General features: G+C 38.3%; 2 protein-coding genes across 2 annotated transcripts in view; one reads left to right on the top strand and one right to left on the bottom strand.

The window, feature by feature from the left end:
- Nucleotides 1-9,445: 9,445 nt before the first annotated feature.
- LOC134679541 (growth arrest and DNA damage-inducible protein GADD45 alpha) lies at nucleotides 9,446-11,250 on the bottom strand. The gene is made up of 3 exons (XM_063538499.1): nucleotides 10,969-11,250; nucleotides 10,443-10,659; nucleotides 9,446-10,106 (listed from the first exon to the last, which is right to left on the bottom strand). Exons 1-3 carry the CDS (start codon nucleotides 11,028-11,030, stop codon nucleotides 9,894-9,896), a joined length of 492 nt encoding a protein of 163 aa, XP_063394569.1. The 5' UTR covers nucleotides 11,031-11,250; the 3' UTR covers nucleotides 9,446-9,893.
- A 148-nt stretch (nucleotides 11,251-11,398) lies between these two features.
- LOC134679554 (electron transfer flavoprotein beta subunit lysine methyltransferase-like) overlaps nucleotides 11,399-18,374 on the top strand; it is a 61,582-nt gene continuing 54,606 nt past the window's right edge. Inside the window, exon 1 of the mRNA XM_063538511.1 lies at nucleotides 11,399-11,578. The gene's annotated coding sequence lies outside the window, so the exon portion shown is untranslated. The remainder of the gene's footprint in view (nucleotides 11,579-18,374) is intronic.

The raw sequence follows: 18,374 nt of genomic DNA, 5'->3' as shown, positions 1-18,374 counted from the left end.
TTTGCTCGACTAAACGTCATGACAGAACACTTGGATATATTGAAGTGCAGCTCATTAGTTGTACTCCACTGAAAGATAGAATCGATGTCGTCCTGTAATTTTTTACAGTCAGCCAAATTCCTGATTCCAAGTATTAGTTTCAGGTCGTCCGCGTAGAGTAGACATTTGGCATGTTCAACGGTTTCCTCAAGATCGTTGATCATAATGCCAAACAGCAGTGGACCTAAGATCGACCCTTGGCTAACACCCGAACGCGTTGAATACTCCTTAGACACATAACTTCCGTGTTTGACAAATTGCTTCCTATCACATAAGTAATTATGAGAATCAGACTAATCCCAATAAAGCCTAGTTTCCCCTCTGGATTGGCAAATCAGTAGGAAGTCACTTTCATCAAAACTAGTAAGTTCCTATGCCAATAGATGGAATTAGTTGCCAAATGTACATAATATCCACAACCACATAAAGCCACTACATCAAATTTTATTTTTAAAATTTGTAATATTTAAATTTAACAGTAAAGGTTTGATGCTTGTAAAACTATGTATGTATTTGGAAAACATGATTTCCTAAACATCTATTCATGTGTTGAATTATGTTTCATACTTAAAGTCAAACTGCTCATAATTCAACTACTTACTTGATATTTTCCAAGACAAAAGAAAAAAATCAAAATACCTACACACACCTACCACCTACACCACCTAGACTACCTAGACTGGACTAGAACACCTTTTAATTGGCATCTACACAACAATACACAATACAAACATTATTTGTCTCTGTATCTCTGTAGTATTTATTACCTGTTACACAATAAATTATAATAAATATTTCCATTTTTCCATACTTGTTGTCCATAAAATAACTGAAGTATTATATACCTATCTACTTAGGTACTGTACCTAGACCTGTATATATTAATATCATTCAGCCAACCAGTCTAGCCTAGTGGGTAGTGACCCTGCCTATGAAGGTGATGGTACTAGGTTCAAATCCCGGTAAGGGCATTTACTTGTGATGAAGCATATATTTGTTCCTGAGTTATGGTTGTTTTCTATTGTTTATTTATTTATTAGACATCTATGTATCTAAATATTTATATATTTTATACATCAATGTCTGAATACCCTCAACACAAGCTTTTTAGAGCTTACCGTGTAGGGCTTAGTAAATTTGTGTAAAAATGTCCTATAATATTTATCTTATGATGACTGATGACTTTTTTTTTATCTTTATCTTTATCCCTAGTTTATTTTTTTAAGAACTTTTACAGCTAGTGTTCTATCTGGGGCAAATTACACCCCACCTCCACTGTGGCATCATATTTTACAACCTATGTGAATAGTAATCAGATCGGGCATATTCTGTCAAAATAACTGATATTGGGTTAGATAACAGTTGAAACGGTTCTCAATATATTTTTATTAAAACAATATCAGTTTAGGTAGGTATATTCTATATCAATGACTAATATGTACTGACGTACTGTACGATGTCAATACAGCGTAAAGGATGACTCACGTTAGACCGGGCCGTGTCCGAGCCGGAGCTTCGTTTACTATGGAAAGCATCACGCGATCACCGATCAGCCGTCATAAAAAATTACATGTCGGACGCCCAGGTCCGGGCACGGCCCGCTGTAGCGTGAGTCGTCCCTAAACTGTAAACACTTTTAAAAGTAATTTTAGAATTGGTTGTAGGAAAGATAAATTTAAGAAAATAGTAAAAACTTACCACAATTGTCAATCCAAGTTTGCAATCGAGCACTGTCGCCAGTTGGGAAGTGGAACATCGGCTTCTGACCGATCATGGCCTTACATTGGTAATACGAACACGTGGGTGGCATTGTTCTCCAGCAGCCGGCGTATACAAATCGTCGCGAATTTTCGAGAGTCCAAATCCAAGCCAGGTCGTCGTGATTGCAGTAATTGTCGGAGTCCTATTAATTGCCAGTCGCGTATATGGAACGTCCGTAAAAAGTCCGTTTGAAAGCCAAGACGAGAGTCGTTTGAGATTAAGAGAGCGTTGTGAGAGAGCGCCATACCTTTGGCCTATTCTCGGCTAGAAGGCGTTGACGACACCGTTTGATATTTAACAATTTGAACACATATCAGTGAAAGAACATGGGTCAGTATGGAACAATAAAAATAAAAAATCATTTATCCGTATACATATTTTGATTAATTTATACATTTTCAATTTTATTTTAAGTTTTAATCGTGTGTCGATAGATGGCAGTAAATGTACCGTGACTACAAAATTTACTATGGCAATAGCCCTCTATGCTCTAAAAAGGAAAACAATCGGACACAGATATTGACAATATTAAACTGTGTTGAAAAAAACCGGCCAAGTGCGAGTCGGACTCGCGTTCCAAGGGTTCCGTACATTACCCAATTTTGTAACCGAAGTTAAGCAACGTAGGGCGGGGTCAGTACTTGGATGGGTGACCGTTTTTGGTACACACTTTAAAAAAAATTCGCAAACAAGTTACGCGTCGGATCCTAATGATTTGATATACTGAACTAACGTGAACTAACGAATATCTATCGATTCTAATTGAAAGAAACCATAAAATCAATTATGGGGCGGTAGCGTGAAGTTGACCGCCCCACTTATGTTTTTTTTTAATACGTAATGTAATCGGATCCTAACGATTTCACATGCTGAACTAACATGAACTAACGACTACATATCGATTCCAATTGATAGGAACCATAAATACAGTTTTGGAGCGGAAGACGGTGTTGGCGCTATCCCCTATTTTTAAAAAATTCGCATACAAGTTATGCGTCGGATCCTAACGATTTGATATACTGAACTAACGTGAACTAACGATTATCTATCGATTCTAATCGATAAAAACCATAAAATCGGTTTTGGGGCGGTAGCGTGAAGTTGACCTCCCCGCTTTCGTTTAAAAAAAAAAACCATCTTGTAGTCGGATCCTAACGATTTAATATACTGAACTAACGTGAACTAACGATGAACTAACGATTCTAATTGAAAGAATCCATAAAATCAGTTTTGGGGTGGTAGCGTGAAGTTGACCGCCCCACTTATGTTATTTTTTTTAAATACGTAATGTAGTCGGATCCTAACGATTTCACATACTGAACTAACATGAACTAACGATGAACTAACGACTACATATCGATTCCAATTGATTGTAACCATAAATACAGTTTTGGAGCGGAAGAAGGTATTGCCGCTCCCCTACTTTAAAAAAAAATTCGTACACAAGTTATGCGTCGGATCCTAACGATTTGATATACTGAACTAACGTGAACTAACGATGAACTAACGATATAGATATGCCATTTGCGGGCACTCGATATGGGGCGGTCAACTTCACGTGAAGTTGACCTCCCCACTTTCGTTTTAAAAAAAAAAACATCTTTTAGTCGGATCCTAACGATTTAATATACTGAACTAACGTGAACTAACGATGAACTAACGATTCTAATTGAAAGAATCCATAAAATCGGTTTTGGGGCGGTAGCGTGAAGTTGACCGCCCCACTTATGTTATTTTTTTAAAATACGTAATGTAGTCGGATCCTAACGATTTCACATGCTGAACTATCATGAACTAACGATGAACTAACGACTACATATCGATTCCAATTGATTGGAACCATAAATACAGTTTTGGAGCGGAAGACGGTGTTGCCGCTCCCCTACTTTAAAAAAAAATTCGTACACAAGTTATGCGTCGGATCCTAACGATTTGATATACTGAACTAACGTGAACTAACGATGAACTAACGATATAGATATGCCATTTGCGGGCACTCGATATGGGGCGGTCAACTTCACGTGAAGTTGACCTCCCCACTTTCGTTTTTTAAAAAAAAACATCTTTTAGTCGGATCCTAACGATTTAATATACTGAACTAACGTGAACTAACGATGAACTAACGATTCTAATTGAAAGAATCCATAAAATCGGTTTTGGGGCGGTAGCGTGAAGTTGACCGGCACTTATGTTATTTTTTTAAAATACGTAATGTAGTCGGATCCTAACGATTTCACATGCTGAACTATCATGAACTAACGATGAACTAACGACTACATATCGATTCCAATTGATTGGAACCATAAATGCAGTTTTGGAGCGGAAGACGGTGTTGCCGCTCCCCTACTTTAAAAAAAAATTCGTACACAAGTTATGTGTCGGATCCTAACGATTTGATATACTGAACTAACGTGAACTAACGATGAACTAACGATATAGATATGCCATTTGCGGGCACTCGATATGGGGCGGTCAACTTCACGTGAAGTTGACCTCCCCACTTTCGTTTTAAAAAAAAAACATCTTTTAGTCGGATCCTAACGATTTAATATACTGAACTAACGTGAACTAACGATGAACTAACGATTCTAATTGAAAGAATCCATAAAATCGATTTTGGGGCGGTAGCGTGAAGTTGACCGCCCCACTTATGTTATTTTTTTAAAATACGTAATGTAGTCGGATCCTAACGATTTCACATGCTGAACTGTCATGAACTAACGATGAACTAACGACTACATATCGATTCCAATTGATTGGAACCATAAATACAGTTTTGGAGCGGAAGACGGTGTTGCCGCTCCCCTACTTTAAAAAAAAATTCGTTCACAAGTTATGCGTCGGATCCTAACGATTTGATATACTGAACTAACGTGAACTAACGATGAACTAACGATATAGATATGCCATTTGCGGGCACTCGATATGGGGCGGTCAACTTCACGTGAAGTTGACCTCCCCACTTTCGTTTTTAAAAAAAAACATCTTTTAGTCGGATCCTAACGATTTAATATACTGAACTAACGTGAACTAACGATGAACTAACGATTCTAATTGAAAGAATCCATAAAATCGATTTTGGGGCGGTAGCGTGAAGTTGACCGCCCCACTTATGTTATTTTTTTAAAATACGTAATGTAGTCGGATCCTAACGATTTCACATGCTGAACTGTCATGAACTAACGATGAACTAACGACTACATATCGATTCCAATTGATTGGAACCATAAATACAGTTTTGGAGCGGAAGACGGTGTTGCCGCTCCCCTACTTAAAAAAAAAATTCGTACACAAGTTATGCGTCGGATCCTAACGATTTGATATACTGAACTAACGTGAACTAACGATATAGATATGCCATTTGCGGGCACTCGATATGGGGCGGTCAACTTCACGTGAAGTTGACCTCCCCACTTTCGTTTTTTAAAAAAAAACATCTTTTAGTCGGATCCTAACGATTTAATATACTGAACTAACGTGAACTAACGATGAACTAACGATTCTAATTGAAAGAATCCATAAAATCGGTTTTGGGGCGGTAGCGTGAAGTTGACCGCCCCACTTATGTTATTTTTTTAAAATACGTAATGTAGTCGGATCCTAACGATTTCACATGCTGAACTATCATGAACTAACGATGAACTAACGACTACATATCGATTCCAATTGATTGGAACCATAAATACAGTTTTGGAGCGGAAGACGGTGTTGCCGCTCCCCTACTTTAAAAAAAAATTCGTACACAAGTTATGCGTCGGATCCTAACGATTTGATATACTGAACTAACGTGAACTAACGATGAACTAACGATATAGATATGCCATTTGCGGGCACTCGATATGGGGCGGTCAACTTCACGTGAAGTTGACCTCCCCACTTTCGTTTTTTAAAAAAAACATCTTTTAGTCGGATCCTAATGATTTAATATACTGAACTAACGTGAACTAACGATGAACTAACGATTCTAATTGAAAGAATCCATAAAATCGATTTTGGGGCGGTAGCGTGAAGTTGACCGCCCCACTTATGTTATTTTTTTAAAATACGTAATGTAGTCGGATCCTAACGATTTCACATGCTGAACTGTCATGAACTAACGATGAACTAACGACTACATATCGATTCCAATTGATTGGAACCATAAATACAGTTTTGGAGCGGAAGACGGTGTTGCCGCTCCCCTACTTTAAAAAAAATTCGTACACAAGTTATGCGTCGGATCCTAACGATTATCTATACTGAACTAACGTGAACTAACGATGAACTAACGATATAGATATGCCATTTGCGGGCACTCGATATGGGGCGGTCAACTTCACGTGAAGTTGACCTCCCCACTTTCGTTTTTAAAAAAAAAACATCTTTTAGTCGGATCCTAACGATTTAATATACTGAACTAACGTGAACTAACGATGAACTAACGATTCTAATTGAAAGAATCCATAAAATCGGTTTTGGGGCGGTAGCGTGAAGTTGACCGCCCCACTTATGTTATTTTTTTAAAATACGTAATGTAGTCGGATCCTAACGATTTCACATGCTGAACTATCATGAACTAACGATGAACTAACGACTACATATCGATTCCAATTGATTGGAACCATAAATACAGTTTTGGAGCGGAAGACGGTGTTGCCGCTCCCCTACTTTAAAAAAAAATTCGTACACAAGTTATGCGTCGGATCCTAACGATTTGATATACTGAACTAACGTGAACTAACGATGAACTAACGATATAGATATGCCATTTGCGGGCACTCGATATGGGGCGGTCAACTTCACGTGAAGTTGACCTCCCCACTTTCGTTTTAAAAAAAAAAACATCTTTTAGTCGGATCCTAACGATTTAATATACTGAACTAACGTGAACTAACGATGAACTAACGATTCTAATTGAAAGAATCCATAAAATCGGTTTTGGGGCGGTAGCGTGAAGTTGACCGCCCCACTTATGTTATTTTTTTAAAATACGTAATGTAGTCGGATCCTAACGATTTCACATGCTGAACTATCATGAACTAACGATGAACTAACGACTACATATCGATTCCAATTGATTGGAACCATAAATACAGTTTTGGAGCGGAAGACGGTGTTGCCGCTCCCCTACTTTAAAAAAAAATTCGTACACAAGTTATGCGTCGGATCCTAACGATTTGATATACTGAACTAACGTGAACTAACGATGAACTAACGATATAGATATGCCATTTGCGGGCACTCGATATGGGGCGGTCAACTTCACGTGAAGTTGACCTCCCCACTTTCGTTTTTAAAAAAAAACATCTTTTAGTCGGATCCTAATGATTTAATATACTGAACTAACGTGAACTAACGATGAACTAACGATTCTAATTGAAAGAATCCATAAAATCGATTTTGGGGCGGTAGCGTGAAGTTGACCGCCCCACTTATGTTATTTTTTTAAAATACGTAATGTAGTCGGATCCTAACGATTTCACATGCTGAACTGTCATGAACTAACGATGAACTAACGACTACATATCGATTCCAATTGATTGGAACCATAAATACAGTTTTGGAGCGGAAGACGGTGTTGCCGCTCCCCTACTTTAAAAAAAATTCGCACACAAGTTATGCGTCGGATCCTAACGATTTGATATACTGAACTAACGTGAACTAACGATGAACTAACGATATAGATATGCCATTTGCGGGCACTCGATATGGGGCGGTCAACTTCACGTGAAGTTGACCTCCCCACTTTCGTTTTTTAAAAAAAAACATCTTTTAGTCGGATCCTAACGATTTAATATACTGAACTAACGTGAACTAACGATGAACTAACGATTCTAATTGAAAGAATCCATAAAATCGGTTTTGGGGCGGTAGCGTGAAGTTGACCGCCCCACTTATGTTATTTTTTTAAAATACGTAATGTAGTCGGATCCTAACGATTTCACATGCTGAACTATCATGAACTAACGATGAACTAACGACTACATATCGATTCCAATTGATTGGAACCATAAATACAGTTTTGGAGCGGAAGACGGTGTTGCCGCTCCCCTACTTTAAAAAAAAATTCGTACACAAGTTATGCGTCGGATCCTAACGATTTGATATACTGAACTAACGTGAACTAACGATGAACTAACGATATAGATATGCCATTTGCGGGCACTCGATATGGGGCGGTCAACTTCACGTGAAGTTGACCGCCCCACAAAATTGAAAAAAAAAAATACTTAGAATCGGATCCTAACGATTTAAAATACTGAACTAACGTGAACTAACGATTATCTATCGATTCTAATTGATAAAAACCATAAAATCGATTTTGGGGCGGTAGCGTGAAGTTGACCTCCCCACTTTTGTTTTTAAAAAAAATCGATGTTGTAGTCGGATCCTAACGATTTAATATACTGAACTAACGTGAACTAACGATGAACTAACGATATAGATATGCCATTTGCGGGCACTCGATATGGGGCGGTCAACTTCACGATCATAGGTTTTATCAGAATTACAATATAAATAAAATGATTGATATAATGAAAACTGGCCAAGTCAAATCTAACCTACTTTAAGATCTCACATTTTTTTAAATAACAGCAATTGTTATAGGTATCCAATAAAGCAAAGAAATAGAGTTTAATACTTGTTTATAATGTTATTTTGTTCCTATAAATACATATTTGGATTTTGCATAGAACTTGGCAGTGGCACTCATTTAGATCTCCATTCTTTTTGCGGCGAGCCCCACAGCCAAGCATAATTTTTGTATTGAACTTGGCTCTCCTTTTTTACATTTATGTTTTTGGTGGGATACAGGTTAACTATACAGTTAAATTGGTCTTAGTTGGGAGACTGGGATTTTGTAATTTGTTTACTCTTCTAATTCTTCATTATCTCAGACAGAACGGAGACGGTACATACATTATGGCTCCTCTACACGATGGGCCAACGCCGCCACTCCCAAAGGACGCAGCCATGCGGTAGAACGAGATAGCAATATCACTTGCTCCCTCTAACGCATAAATGCGTCCCTTGGAGTGGCCGGCGTTGTCCCATCGTGTAGAAGAGCCATTAGATATCGTGATTACGTTGAGTTTAGTGTTTGCACAATACCCACGAATGAATGTTCCCGTTCTCACTTAACTACAACCGGTAAAATTTTTGAAGGATCCTCTCAGTCCTATTTTTCTCTTATGTATTTATTGCTTATTTGATCAGCTGCTTGAAGTTTGAAACATGGTTGCTCTGCTGCCCTATAGTCCGTTTTTTTTAGCATTAGAAAGAACTTCGCAGAAGTAAGCTTGTGGTTCCAAATCCGGCACTTTTAGCGGTAATAATTTGAAGTAAATTATATGTATTGACCATGCTACATAAGATAATTCTATAATTATTAACAATTAAAGAGCCTGACAAAAACTGCACGGTTGCTTCTGTGGAGTTCTTTCTATTGCTAAAAAAAACGAACTATATGAGCATCTGATCTGCATCGATGCAAAATAGTCTATACTGAATTATGATATTCTGACCTTGTCTACTACAGTCAGAGAAACCAATTTGTTAGTAGAAAAAACGGGGAATTCTTTTTTTCTCCATCCTTTTTTTTTTACTGGCTGTTTCTATTAACAATAGGCTCTATCTACTTAAAAATACAAATGAAACCAACAAATTATGTAACTGTTTTTTATTTTACTCTTTTCTTAATAATTATAATACTGTTCGTATAATTACAAAAGTAGAAAACGTCTTAGTAGTTAATTATCACTATCTTTTTTTTATTGCTATAATATTTTAATACAACATTTCTTTTAGGAAGTCAATAACGTGTTAGTATTACCAACAAACAAGCCGAAATGGCGATCAACATACAATACAAGAAATATTCAATTGAACCGATTTTAGAAACATTTCAAAATTCCACAAAATCTTTTCAGCAACAACAACTTCATCTCAACAGAATTTTCGCCCAAGCGGACAAGACTTAGTGCAGCTACCGAACACTAGATGGCGTTAAACGCCAAAGCCGTATAAAATATGGCCGACGGGCAGTGCAACCAAGTTGCAAATAAACCAATAGAGGTATCTTTTTTTTTCTTAGATCTCTTCTTTTATCTGGTTCACTTCTCGGGTAGCTTGATGACTGGGACCTGGGAGCATCCCCAGTTCCTCTCACAGTGGTCGATCAGGTGTTTCTCGCTGTCGGTGAGGACTGAGGGGTCGATCTCTTGACTGTCGCTGAAGGGGTCTGTGTATGGTGAGTGGACCAGCACACAGCTATAGTCCAAGGCGGGGAAACCGAGGATCATCCGCATTTTGGCCTCTGAATCAACCTGGAGGCAAAGAAAGAAACAAATTATTGTTTTGTCCCTCATCAGTACTCTTATAGATTTTACGAAAATGATAGGAAAGAACAAGGAATCTTGTTAATATTGCAAGGTTAGTAGTTATGCGAAGTGCAAATACAATATATTCTTCGAGCTATCCTAATTTGTCTTTATTTAATCGATTGTGTCCATTTACGTCATTTCTTTTAATTAGAATCCGGGTAATACTGGAAAATTCGACCAATTCGAAGCATTCGTCAATAATTAACGGATAAAGTAATTAAGGAACATTTTCCAACCCAAAGGGCAACCACTACTTGTAAACAGGATTGTGATAGTTACCTTAATGACATAGATGTCGTTCTCATCGCAGAAGGCTTGGAGCAGCACCTCCTGCATGTGCGTGGCGCTGTCCCCAGGGGGTGCTTCGGTGGTGAAGCAGAACAGCGCCCCCGTGCTGTTGCTGGAGAGGTACTGGATGGCGGGCAGCAGGCCGACCGTCAGCCGCTTCTCGACGCAGGCCCGCCGCAACACCGTCTTGATGCATTGGCCCATTGGGCTAGAAAAGATAATTTACAGTTAGAACACTGGCCCGATGACTGTACCCTGTGGAACACCAATTTCAATGGAGTTCGTTGCACTTTACTAAGAAAGGTATTTGGTCTTTAAATTGAATTAGAAATTATGATAATTTTTGACACTGGGATTCTTGAAAGTCATTCACGTATAACTAACAAATTTCAGTTTACACAAATTAGCACAATCTGCACGTTTGACTAGTTTCTACTTGCATCAAAATCACACAAAACTCCGTCTTTTCATTATCATTAAACAAATTATTTAAATGCCGCGATGGTTAGATAGTTACCTTTTCGCGGCCACTCCGCTGAAGCTCTCCATCTTCACTGGAACCACTGAATCCTTGTACATATTGGATAACTTGATGCTTTTCAGTTCGTAAATTTCACTAATTTCTGGCACTTTCCTGGTGTATGTAGGAATTTTCACAGGGAGCACTACAATTTCACTAAAAATGGTGCAATCCAAGCGTTGGGTTCACTAAACCACTTGTTGAACCTTGAATGGGTTATGTCACAATAATTTCACAACTTCGCGAGCTAAACCGGCGTGGTGTGGCTTCGACCGTAGAGTGTGGAATGTAGCCGCCATTACGCGACGCGCTCTTTTATCGCTTCCTTCGCGCATGCGCAAACGACGCTTGTCTTTACATGTGTGCGTACGGCGTCTGCCCTGCCAGTACGACGGAGATTCCTCGAAATTTGCCTCTTATTTCACTTGTGGTAGTAAAATTCTGTAGTAACAACGCACGTGTGCGTTGATACGGAGTGACTAGGTGAATGTGTGTGTGGGGCATTTCTCTATGAGGTCAAAATCAAGTTGAAACGTGTCTGTGTTTATATCCAGTTCGCCTTCGTTACCCTGCCCCGCGTAGCGCGTGTTAACCAGGCGATAGAGGGGTAAGTGGTTCGGTATGAACGAGTCTTGTTTGTTTTAAGGTTATTGGTTTATTTGTGTGCGTCGGACTGTCCGCGGTCGGAAATCCCAAGTGGCTGGGTTTTGGCGTTAGGAAACGAGCGAGCGGAGGAAACTGGCAGAGCGGATACTGGGCTTTACGCTCCAGCAACCTTGGATGTTTTGTTGGTTTTGCTTGATCAGTTGACAAACTTCTGTCGCAATGGAAGTCGGATACCGGATCTTAAATAACAGTAGTGTGGCGCCAAATATTATCACAAACCATATACTCGTACCAAGGCTTGTATTTACCAAGGCTAGGCTAAGCAAAGTGACTTGCAAATATGGTAACTTCTTGGGCAGGATATTTGAAAGAAACATTATTAAACAAACAAACATAATACATACAAAACATAAACATAATATAAACATAATACATAGAAACAAGATTTAGTATTTATAAGAAACCTAGTCGTAATATAAAACTCGTCGCATTCTGCTTACAAACCGTTGCCATTTATAATACATATCTAGGATCTAGGTCTAGGTAATCATTATATTTATTACATAATCGATTGTCCAACCAACCGCCATTCCCTAATCACATTAAGTATCTACCTAATAACCTTTAAAAAACCTAATGTTTACAGTTATGTAATAGGTATAATGTCTGGATCAACGTCCAGCGATTAATCATGACATTAGTCAACCGCGTGAGCTGTCTTTGTTTATGTTTGTTGGCTGCTACCGTTGAGAGATTGAACTGAGCCATTATGGTCGTAATTAACTGTATATCGATAAGATTAGATTAAAGACTGGGGGTTTGAACATTCTTGAATTTTATTTTCTTCATTTACAACTAATAGTTGCTTAAAAGCTACTTCGTATACCTATTTAATAAAAAAGATATCTAACATAATTGCCTCTACGTAAAGGCATCACATCGCCTGCTGTCAAATCCAACAATCTGATTAAAATGTATTATGCATTGTGATACATCTTTTTAAAACCAAAATAGTATGATTTTTTCCCTCTCCTAAAATCCGAAATAATACGATTTCCAATGTACCTATTTGTCACTGCCATTTCCTACCTTGCCACAGTGACTATTACTGCGATTATACGTGATATAATCGCAGTTTTCATATTGATTGTCACTGTGACTAGGCACGATGTGGTACAATCCCTTGATTATACCTATATTTGTTTGTTAAAAACTGCCGATCATAACGCAGTTTCGTGATCCTCATATCATATATTAATTACCCGTATTGAATGCAAAAACGGAATAGACAGCGTTATTATTACCAGTGCACATTTACTGGGGCACCATCAAAACAATAAATTCTTAGAAATGTCCTATAATATTTATTTAAAAAAAAAATATGCCGCCTACTGTTTACTTACAAATCTTACAATCATACCTATTTGAAATTTTTTACGAGAAATTACTACTAAATCAAAATGACATTGAGTTTTTACGAAATGAATTTGCGTTTCATATATGTAATACCATGAACTACTAATTCGAAGAGTTTTGAATGCCTGGGTAACAGAAAGTCCAGTTTTAACAAGTCGATTTTTATCTTGAAGCCGGTTGCGACCTCAAAATATCCCTAAAACACACACCGAATTCCAGCAAATAACTTGTAAAAACATGTTCTTCCCTAAATAGGTGTTTGGGTTACGGAGAGTCCATAGTCCCCCGATAAGGACGGATTTTACTAAAAAGATTCTGCCCACCGATAACAATAATTAATAACTGGTTTTGACGCAACAGCACTATCAGTTACTTTGAATTGTTGGCAAACAATTTCAATAATATTATGAATATTATTTACCTCACTCTGGTTTATACTGGGAAGCCCGTGTTATTTAGTATTATCAATGCAATTAGCATTTAAGTATTTGTGTAGTTAAACATTTTCAAATGTCGTAAATACTTTATCCTTCCTCAAAACATCTATATTAATGTCTCCATTTAATTAGAAGGGAAACCCTTAAGGATAATTAATTGCTTTATTAATTGCATTTTATTTATATATTGATGTGTTTACTTCCGTGTGATTTCCTGAAATTAATTTAGAAGTATTTGTTATAATTTTGTGTTCGCCGAATTACCCAATACATGTTATTGGAATAATAAGGAAGCTTCCTTGGTGAATAAGGCTTAGACTCGTTTTGATTTCCATAGTAACATTAGAGAACGATGCCAAATGGGCGTCTTGGTAATGTTAGTCTCTACATTTATTTATAAATAGCCTCTGGGGTACTTGTATTTCTAAGCCTACTTAATAAATAGAGAAAATTTATTATATCTGCTCCCTGAAACGGAAAAGACAAATTTAACTGTAGGTAATTTTTATTATGGTTCGGCTTTGACCATATCGTCAAGAAGTTCACATGCTAATAATATTGCCATTGCAGAACTTTTAGGTCTCATCGACAATACGTTCAAAAAAGTAATGTAGATGTCCTGATGTCCTTTGATTGACAGAGTGATTAAATAATTCTTAGAAACAACAGCTCGTTAACCTTTGCCCTTCCATATCTCCAGTGTTTGTCCATCGATCCGTCCCTCGCCACCGAAGGTCACAGCTCTGACCCAATTATCGACACCACCCTTCCACTCCTAAACGCAATTTCTACCTCAAACAATACAATACTTAAGCCCTTCTTATAACTGACCTTATTTAGTTCTAAAGATCCTAAGTAATAGAGATGTCAAGGGGCATATAAGTCATTGTGGAATTAGTAGAAGTTAGTTTCTACTGTTTCTAGGAACGCTGCTGTTTTATGGAAAGCCGGATTATCGGAATCTATTATTTTTATTAGTCTGTCTGGCGCTGTTTGAATAGATAATGGCTGTGTGGAGAAATTAGTTATTGTTTTGTACGAGTTATTGTTTAGTACCTATTAATAATAAGTGTTATGATATGAGTTCTTACTTACTAAATCCAGTGGGTAACAATTATACGCTACGTTGGTTTGAGAAAATCAAAGACATCAATACTGTACAATTTTTTACTACATGTTTCGTACCTACAACAGGTTCTCCAATATATCTGTCCCTAATTGTTGCCACGATTATTTACTTATAATCATCACATGGTTATGATTTCTCTATATTACCAAAAATACATTAAAATTTTGAGATTTGTTTTCTAAAGTTATGATCATTTGCAAACAACCGGGGATGATCCTTATGCAACTCCGAACGTAAAGTATCTAGGTATCAGTTCCCGAAAATACAAAAATGTAATTTACTTTACAATGCCAAAGACGCGTTCTCTATGGGCCCCAATCCCAACAACTCCAACAAGTCCCTACCAAGACGAAGGTCGAATCCCGACTCGACAGGACCGGTCTTGTTACGCCGTGGCCCGTGTGTACCCGCTTTGTAATTCACGCCAGACTGACCCTTTTAGATTTTAATTTTATTTTTAGCTTCTTTACAAACTCGTATAAACCTGATCTTGAAATTCAAGATGATCGAGAAATTCGTGGAATTCAAAATAGCCATACTTACTCGTAATAGAGATTTCTCTTTTATAAAATGTAGAAATCTAATAACAAGGGATAAACCAATAATTAGCATAAGTTGTTGTTGTTGTTGTCCTAAGGCACCCCAGAGGTGCAAAGGGCCTTCACAAGCTCGCGCCACGCCTTCCTATCTTCAGCGACCGCTCTGGCCTCGCTCCAGCTCAACCCGACCGCTCGTAGTTCATTTGTGACGGACCGCTGCCAAGAGTGTACAGGGCGCCCGAGGCCACGGCTTCCGTCCGGCGGTTTCCAACCGAAAGCGATGGTTGCGTTATTTGTTTCCCCTCTTCGAATAGTATGTCCTACCCATCTCCATTTCCGTGTCGCTATTTCTTGGCCGATGGGTGTTTGCCGGCATATACGCCATAGGTCTTCGTTGCGCATAGTTTTTGGCCAGAAAACGCGAAGGATCGACCTAAGGGACTTGTTGACGAAGACTTGAAGCTTATTCGTTAGGCCCTTAGTCACTCTCCACGTTTCGCAGCCAAAAAGCAACACAGATTTCACAATTGATTCGAAGAGGGAAAGTTTAACACGTCGCGTGAGCACATTCGACTCCCAAACAGCCTTTAACTGCGCGAACGCAGCTTTCGCCTTCTTTATCCTGTTGTCGATGTCTTCATCCGCTCCACCTTTGCAGGATAATACGCTCCCTAGGTACACAAACTTTGACACCGAGTCTAGGCTCTCGCCCCCCAGTGATAGCGGATCCCTTGTCCTTGATTTAACTCGCATGCTGACTGTCTTGCGTCTGTTGATTCGCAGGCCCATCCTATCAGCCTCTTCTTTAAGTCTTTCAAGTTTGGCTTCTAGATAGGCCAGAGTAGGCGAAATCAACACGATGTCATCCGCGTAGTCTAAGTCCTCCAAAATGTTTGTGCCCCATGGTATACCTCTCGCTGTCGATACCACATTTCGCATGACGTCGTCCAGAAGAATCACAAATAGGAGCGGCGATAGTAGGCACCCCTGCCTTACTCCGGCTGATATCTGTATCGGCTCTCCAAGCTCCCTCTCATGGACCACCCTGCAAGTGCCACCTTCGTATAAGGAGCGTATTATGCGAATGATACAGGTGGGAATGCCCCTCCTGCTTAGGCTTGACCACAACGCGCTCCACTTCACAGTGTCGAAGGCCTTTTCGAAGTCGACGAAAGCCAAGAACAGTTCCGATTGCCATTCGACACACTGTTCTATAAGGATACGTAGGGTGTTGGTGTGGTCAGCGCAGGAGCGACCCGGGCGAAAACCCGCCTGTTCCTCACGCAGAGTGTCAGCTACTTTTGGTGCGATGCGATTAAGCAGGACTTTTGCCAAGACTTTGGCAGCAGCTGGAAGTAGAGTGATGCCGCGCCAGTTATCGCACCGCGATAGATCACCCTTCTTTGGGACTTTAACCAAGAGTCCTTGTTTCCACTCGGCGGGCATTTAGCATAAGTAGGTATCGGAAAAACAATAATGGTATTTCCTTATTTACCCAAACAAGCCGGTAATTATCGTCGACATGCGGATAAAAATACAAGCCAAGAAACCAAAGCCGCATGCATGAGGCAAGTTTTGCAATAATGACAAATCGCCGGTAAAACCGTACAAATATCACCGCCAAACAGATAAACACATACCAAACGGAGAAACACATCCTATCATCCTTATAAAAGTCACAGGACTAATTTTATACAGCAGCGATATAGATATGCCAATAGCCTTGAGACACAGGTGCATGAGGTAAGTTTTGTCAGTAATGGTAAATCACCAGTAAAACCCTGCAATTACCGTAGCCATGAGGATAAACAAATTATATAACCTCAATGGCCACTGTAAAAAAGACACGAAACCATGTACCAGGGATTTATGCCAATAGCCAGAGCATAATGAGGAAAGTTTTGAAGTAACTAGTGGAAAATCGCCGGTAAAACCATACAATTTCCGTCGCTACGCGGAAAACGGTACTTAAGACTGCATCGAGCAAAATCAGCGAAAAAGGCAGTCACCGTTTAGTCGCTAGCGTTCACATCTCTTGATAAAAAAAATTATAATAAATGTCATTAATATCCCAAAGAGTGTGTTTACAACGAATCACCCTTGAAAATCTGAAATGTTTTACAATATAATAAATACACTTATGCAAAGTTGTACCTAAAACGTGATGAACGAGTGTCAGCGTTTAGTAAAATTTGTATAAAAAAATCGATGCTCATGCTATAAAATCGAGTGATTTCGAAAGCCAGATAACTGGACTACAACGAATCAGGCTTTTCCTATTTTTCCTCTTAAAGGCTACAGTGAAATTCAATCGTAAACGTAAACTTTCGTATAATTTCCATACATCCGCCATATCTGTCAAATTCTCCTTCTCCTCAGATGCCCGCTGTGGGCCGTAGGAAGCGGACGCGTACTTCTTTTTTCCAAGTTGACAGTTCGATTTGGCATATATATTGACAGAAATTCATGTCCGTATACGAATGATGATACCAGTGAAAAACTGTGTTCAAAATTAATAGGGTAAATAAATAACGTCACACGGAGATCTAGAGTCATTAAAATTTCGATTTATTTTTATTCACGAGTCATAATACTTAAAAAATATGACAAATTATTTAATAAAATATATTAATACAACCAAATCAGTATAATTAGCTTCTTCCTAATTCACTTAAAATGAAAAAAGTTTGAAGATTTGTTATTTCTTATTGGAATAAATTTTCATTGTGCTGGTATTCATATTACGTCATTTTAAAAACATATATGACATAATGTCAATATACTAGATAAACAATTTATCAACAAAATTCTTCACATTTTAGCCTAAACAATATAAACTATTAAAATTTTATTTATGAAGACGAAGCAATGTTGTTCACATAATTTCAGCAATAAAATTCTTAGTTTCAACCAGTTTTGTTGCTATTCTAAGATCTATCATGTGCTTTGAAAGTTAATGCAATGATATATCATCAAGAAATTGAAATCAAGACTCGACCTGCAGTTTCAGCGGGTTTTTGTGGCTATATCATCAGTTGAAAGAACGATATTTAAAGCCAGTGGCATCGCAGTGGTCTGGTTTACGAGTACCTATATTGGTTTCATGTGACGATGTTTATATAAATGTATCTATCAAACAACAACGTGCTTTTATTTCATTGATATTCGGTGCAAAACGATAACTCAGTAACGAAATAAAATTATCAGAAATGAATTTGGGTTTTTTCAGTGAACGTTTATATTTATGAAGTCGTTTATGACGTCTTATGTCTTATC

This window comes from Cydia fagiglandana, chromosome 2 (assembly GCF_963556715.1).
Source record: "Cydia fagiglandana chromosome 2, ilCydFagi1.1, whole genome shotgun sequence".
Taxonomy (NCBI): Eukaryota; Metazoa; Arthropoda; class Insecta; order Lepidoptera; family Tortricidae; genus Cydia; species Cydia fagiglandana.
Note: the sequence above shows the minus strand (reverse complement) of the source record. Positions and strands in the feature narration are given on the sequence as shown.

Bases quoted from the DNA above. Each gene is read 5' to 3' on its own strand.
- LOC134679541 (XM_063538499.1), bottom strand. From the start codon at position 11,030: ATGTACAAGGATTCAGTGGTTCCAGTGAAGATGGAGAGCTTCAGCGGA. The intron at 10,660-10,968 runs GTAACTATCTAA...TATCTTTTCTAG, and splicing joins AGCGGAGTGGCCGCGAAAAG to CCCAATGGGCCAATGCATCA. The intron at 10,107-10,442 runs GTAACTATCACA...CTTTGCCTCCAG, and splicing joins ACGACATCTATGTCATTAAG to GTTGATTCAGAGGCCAAAAT.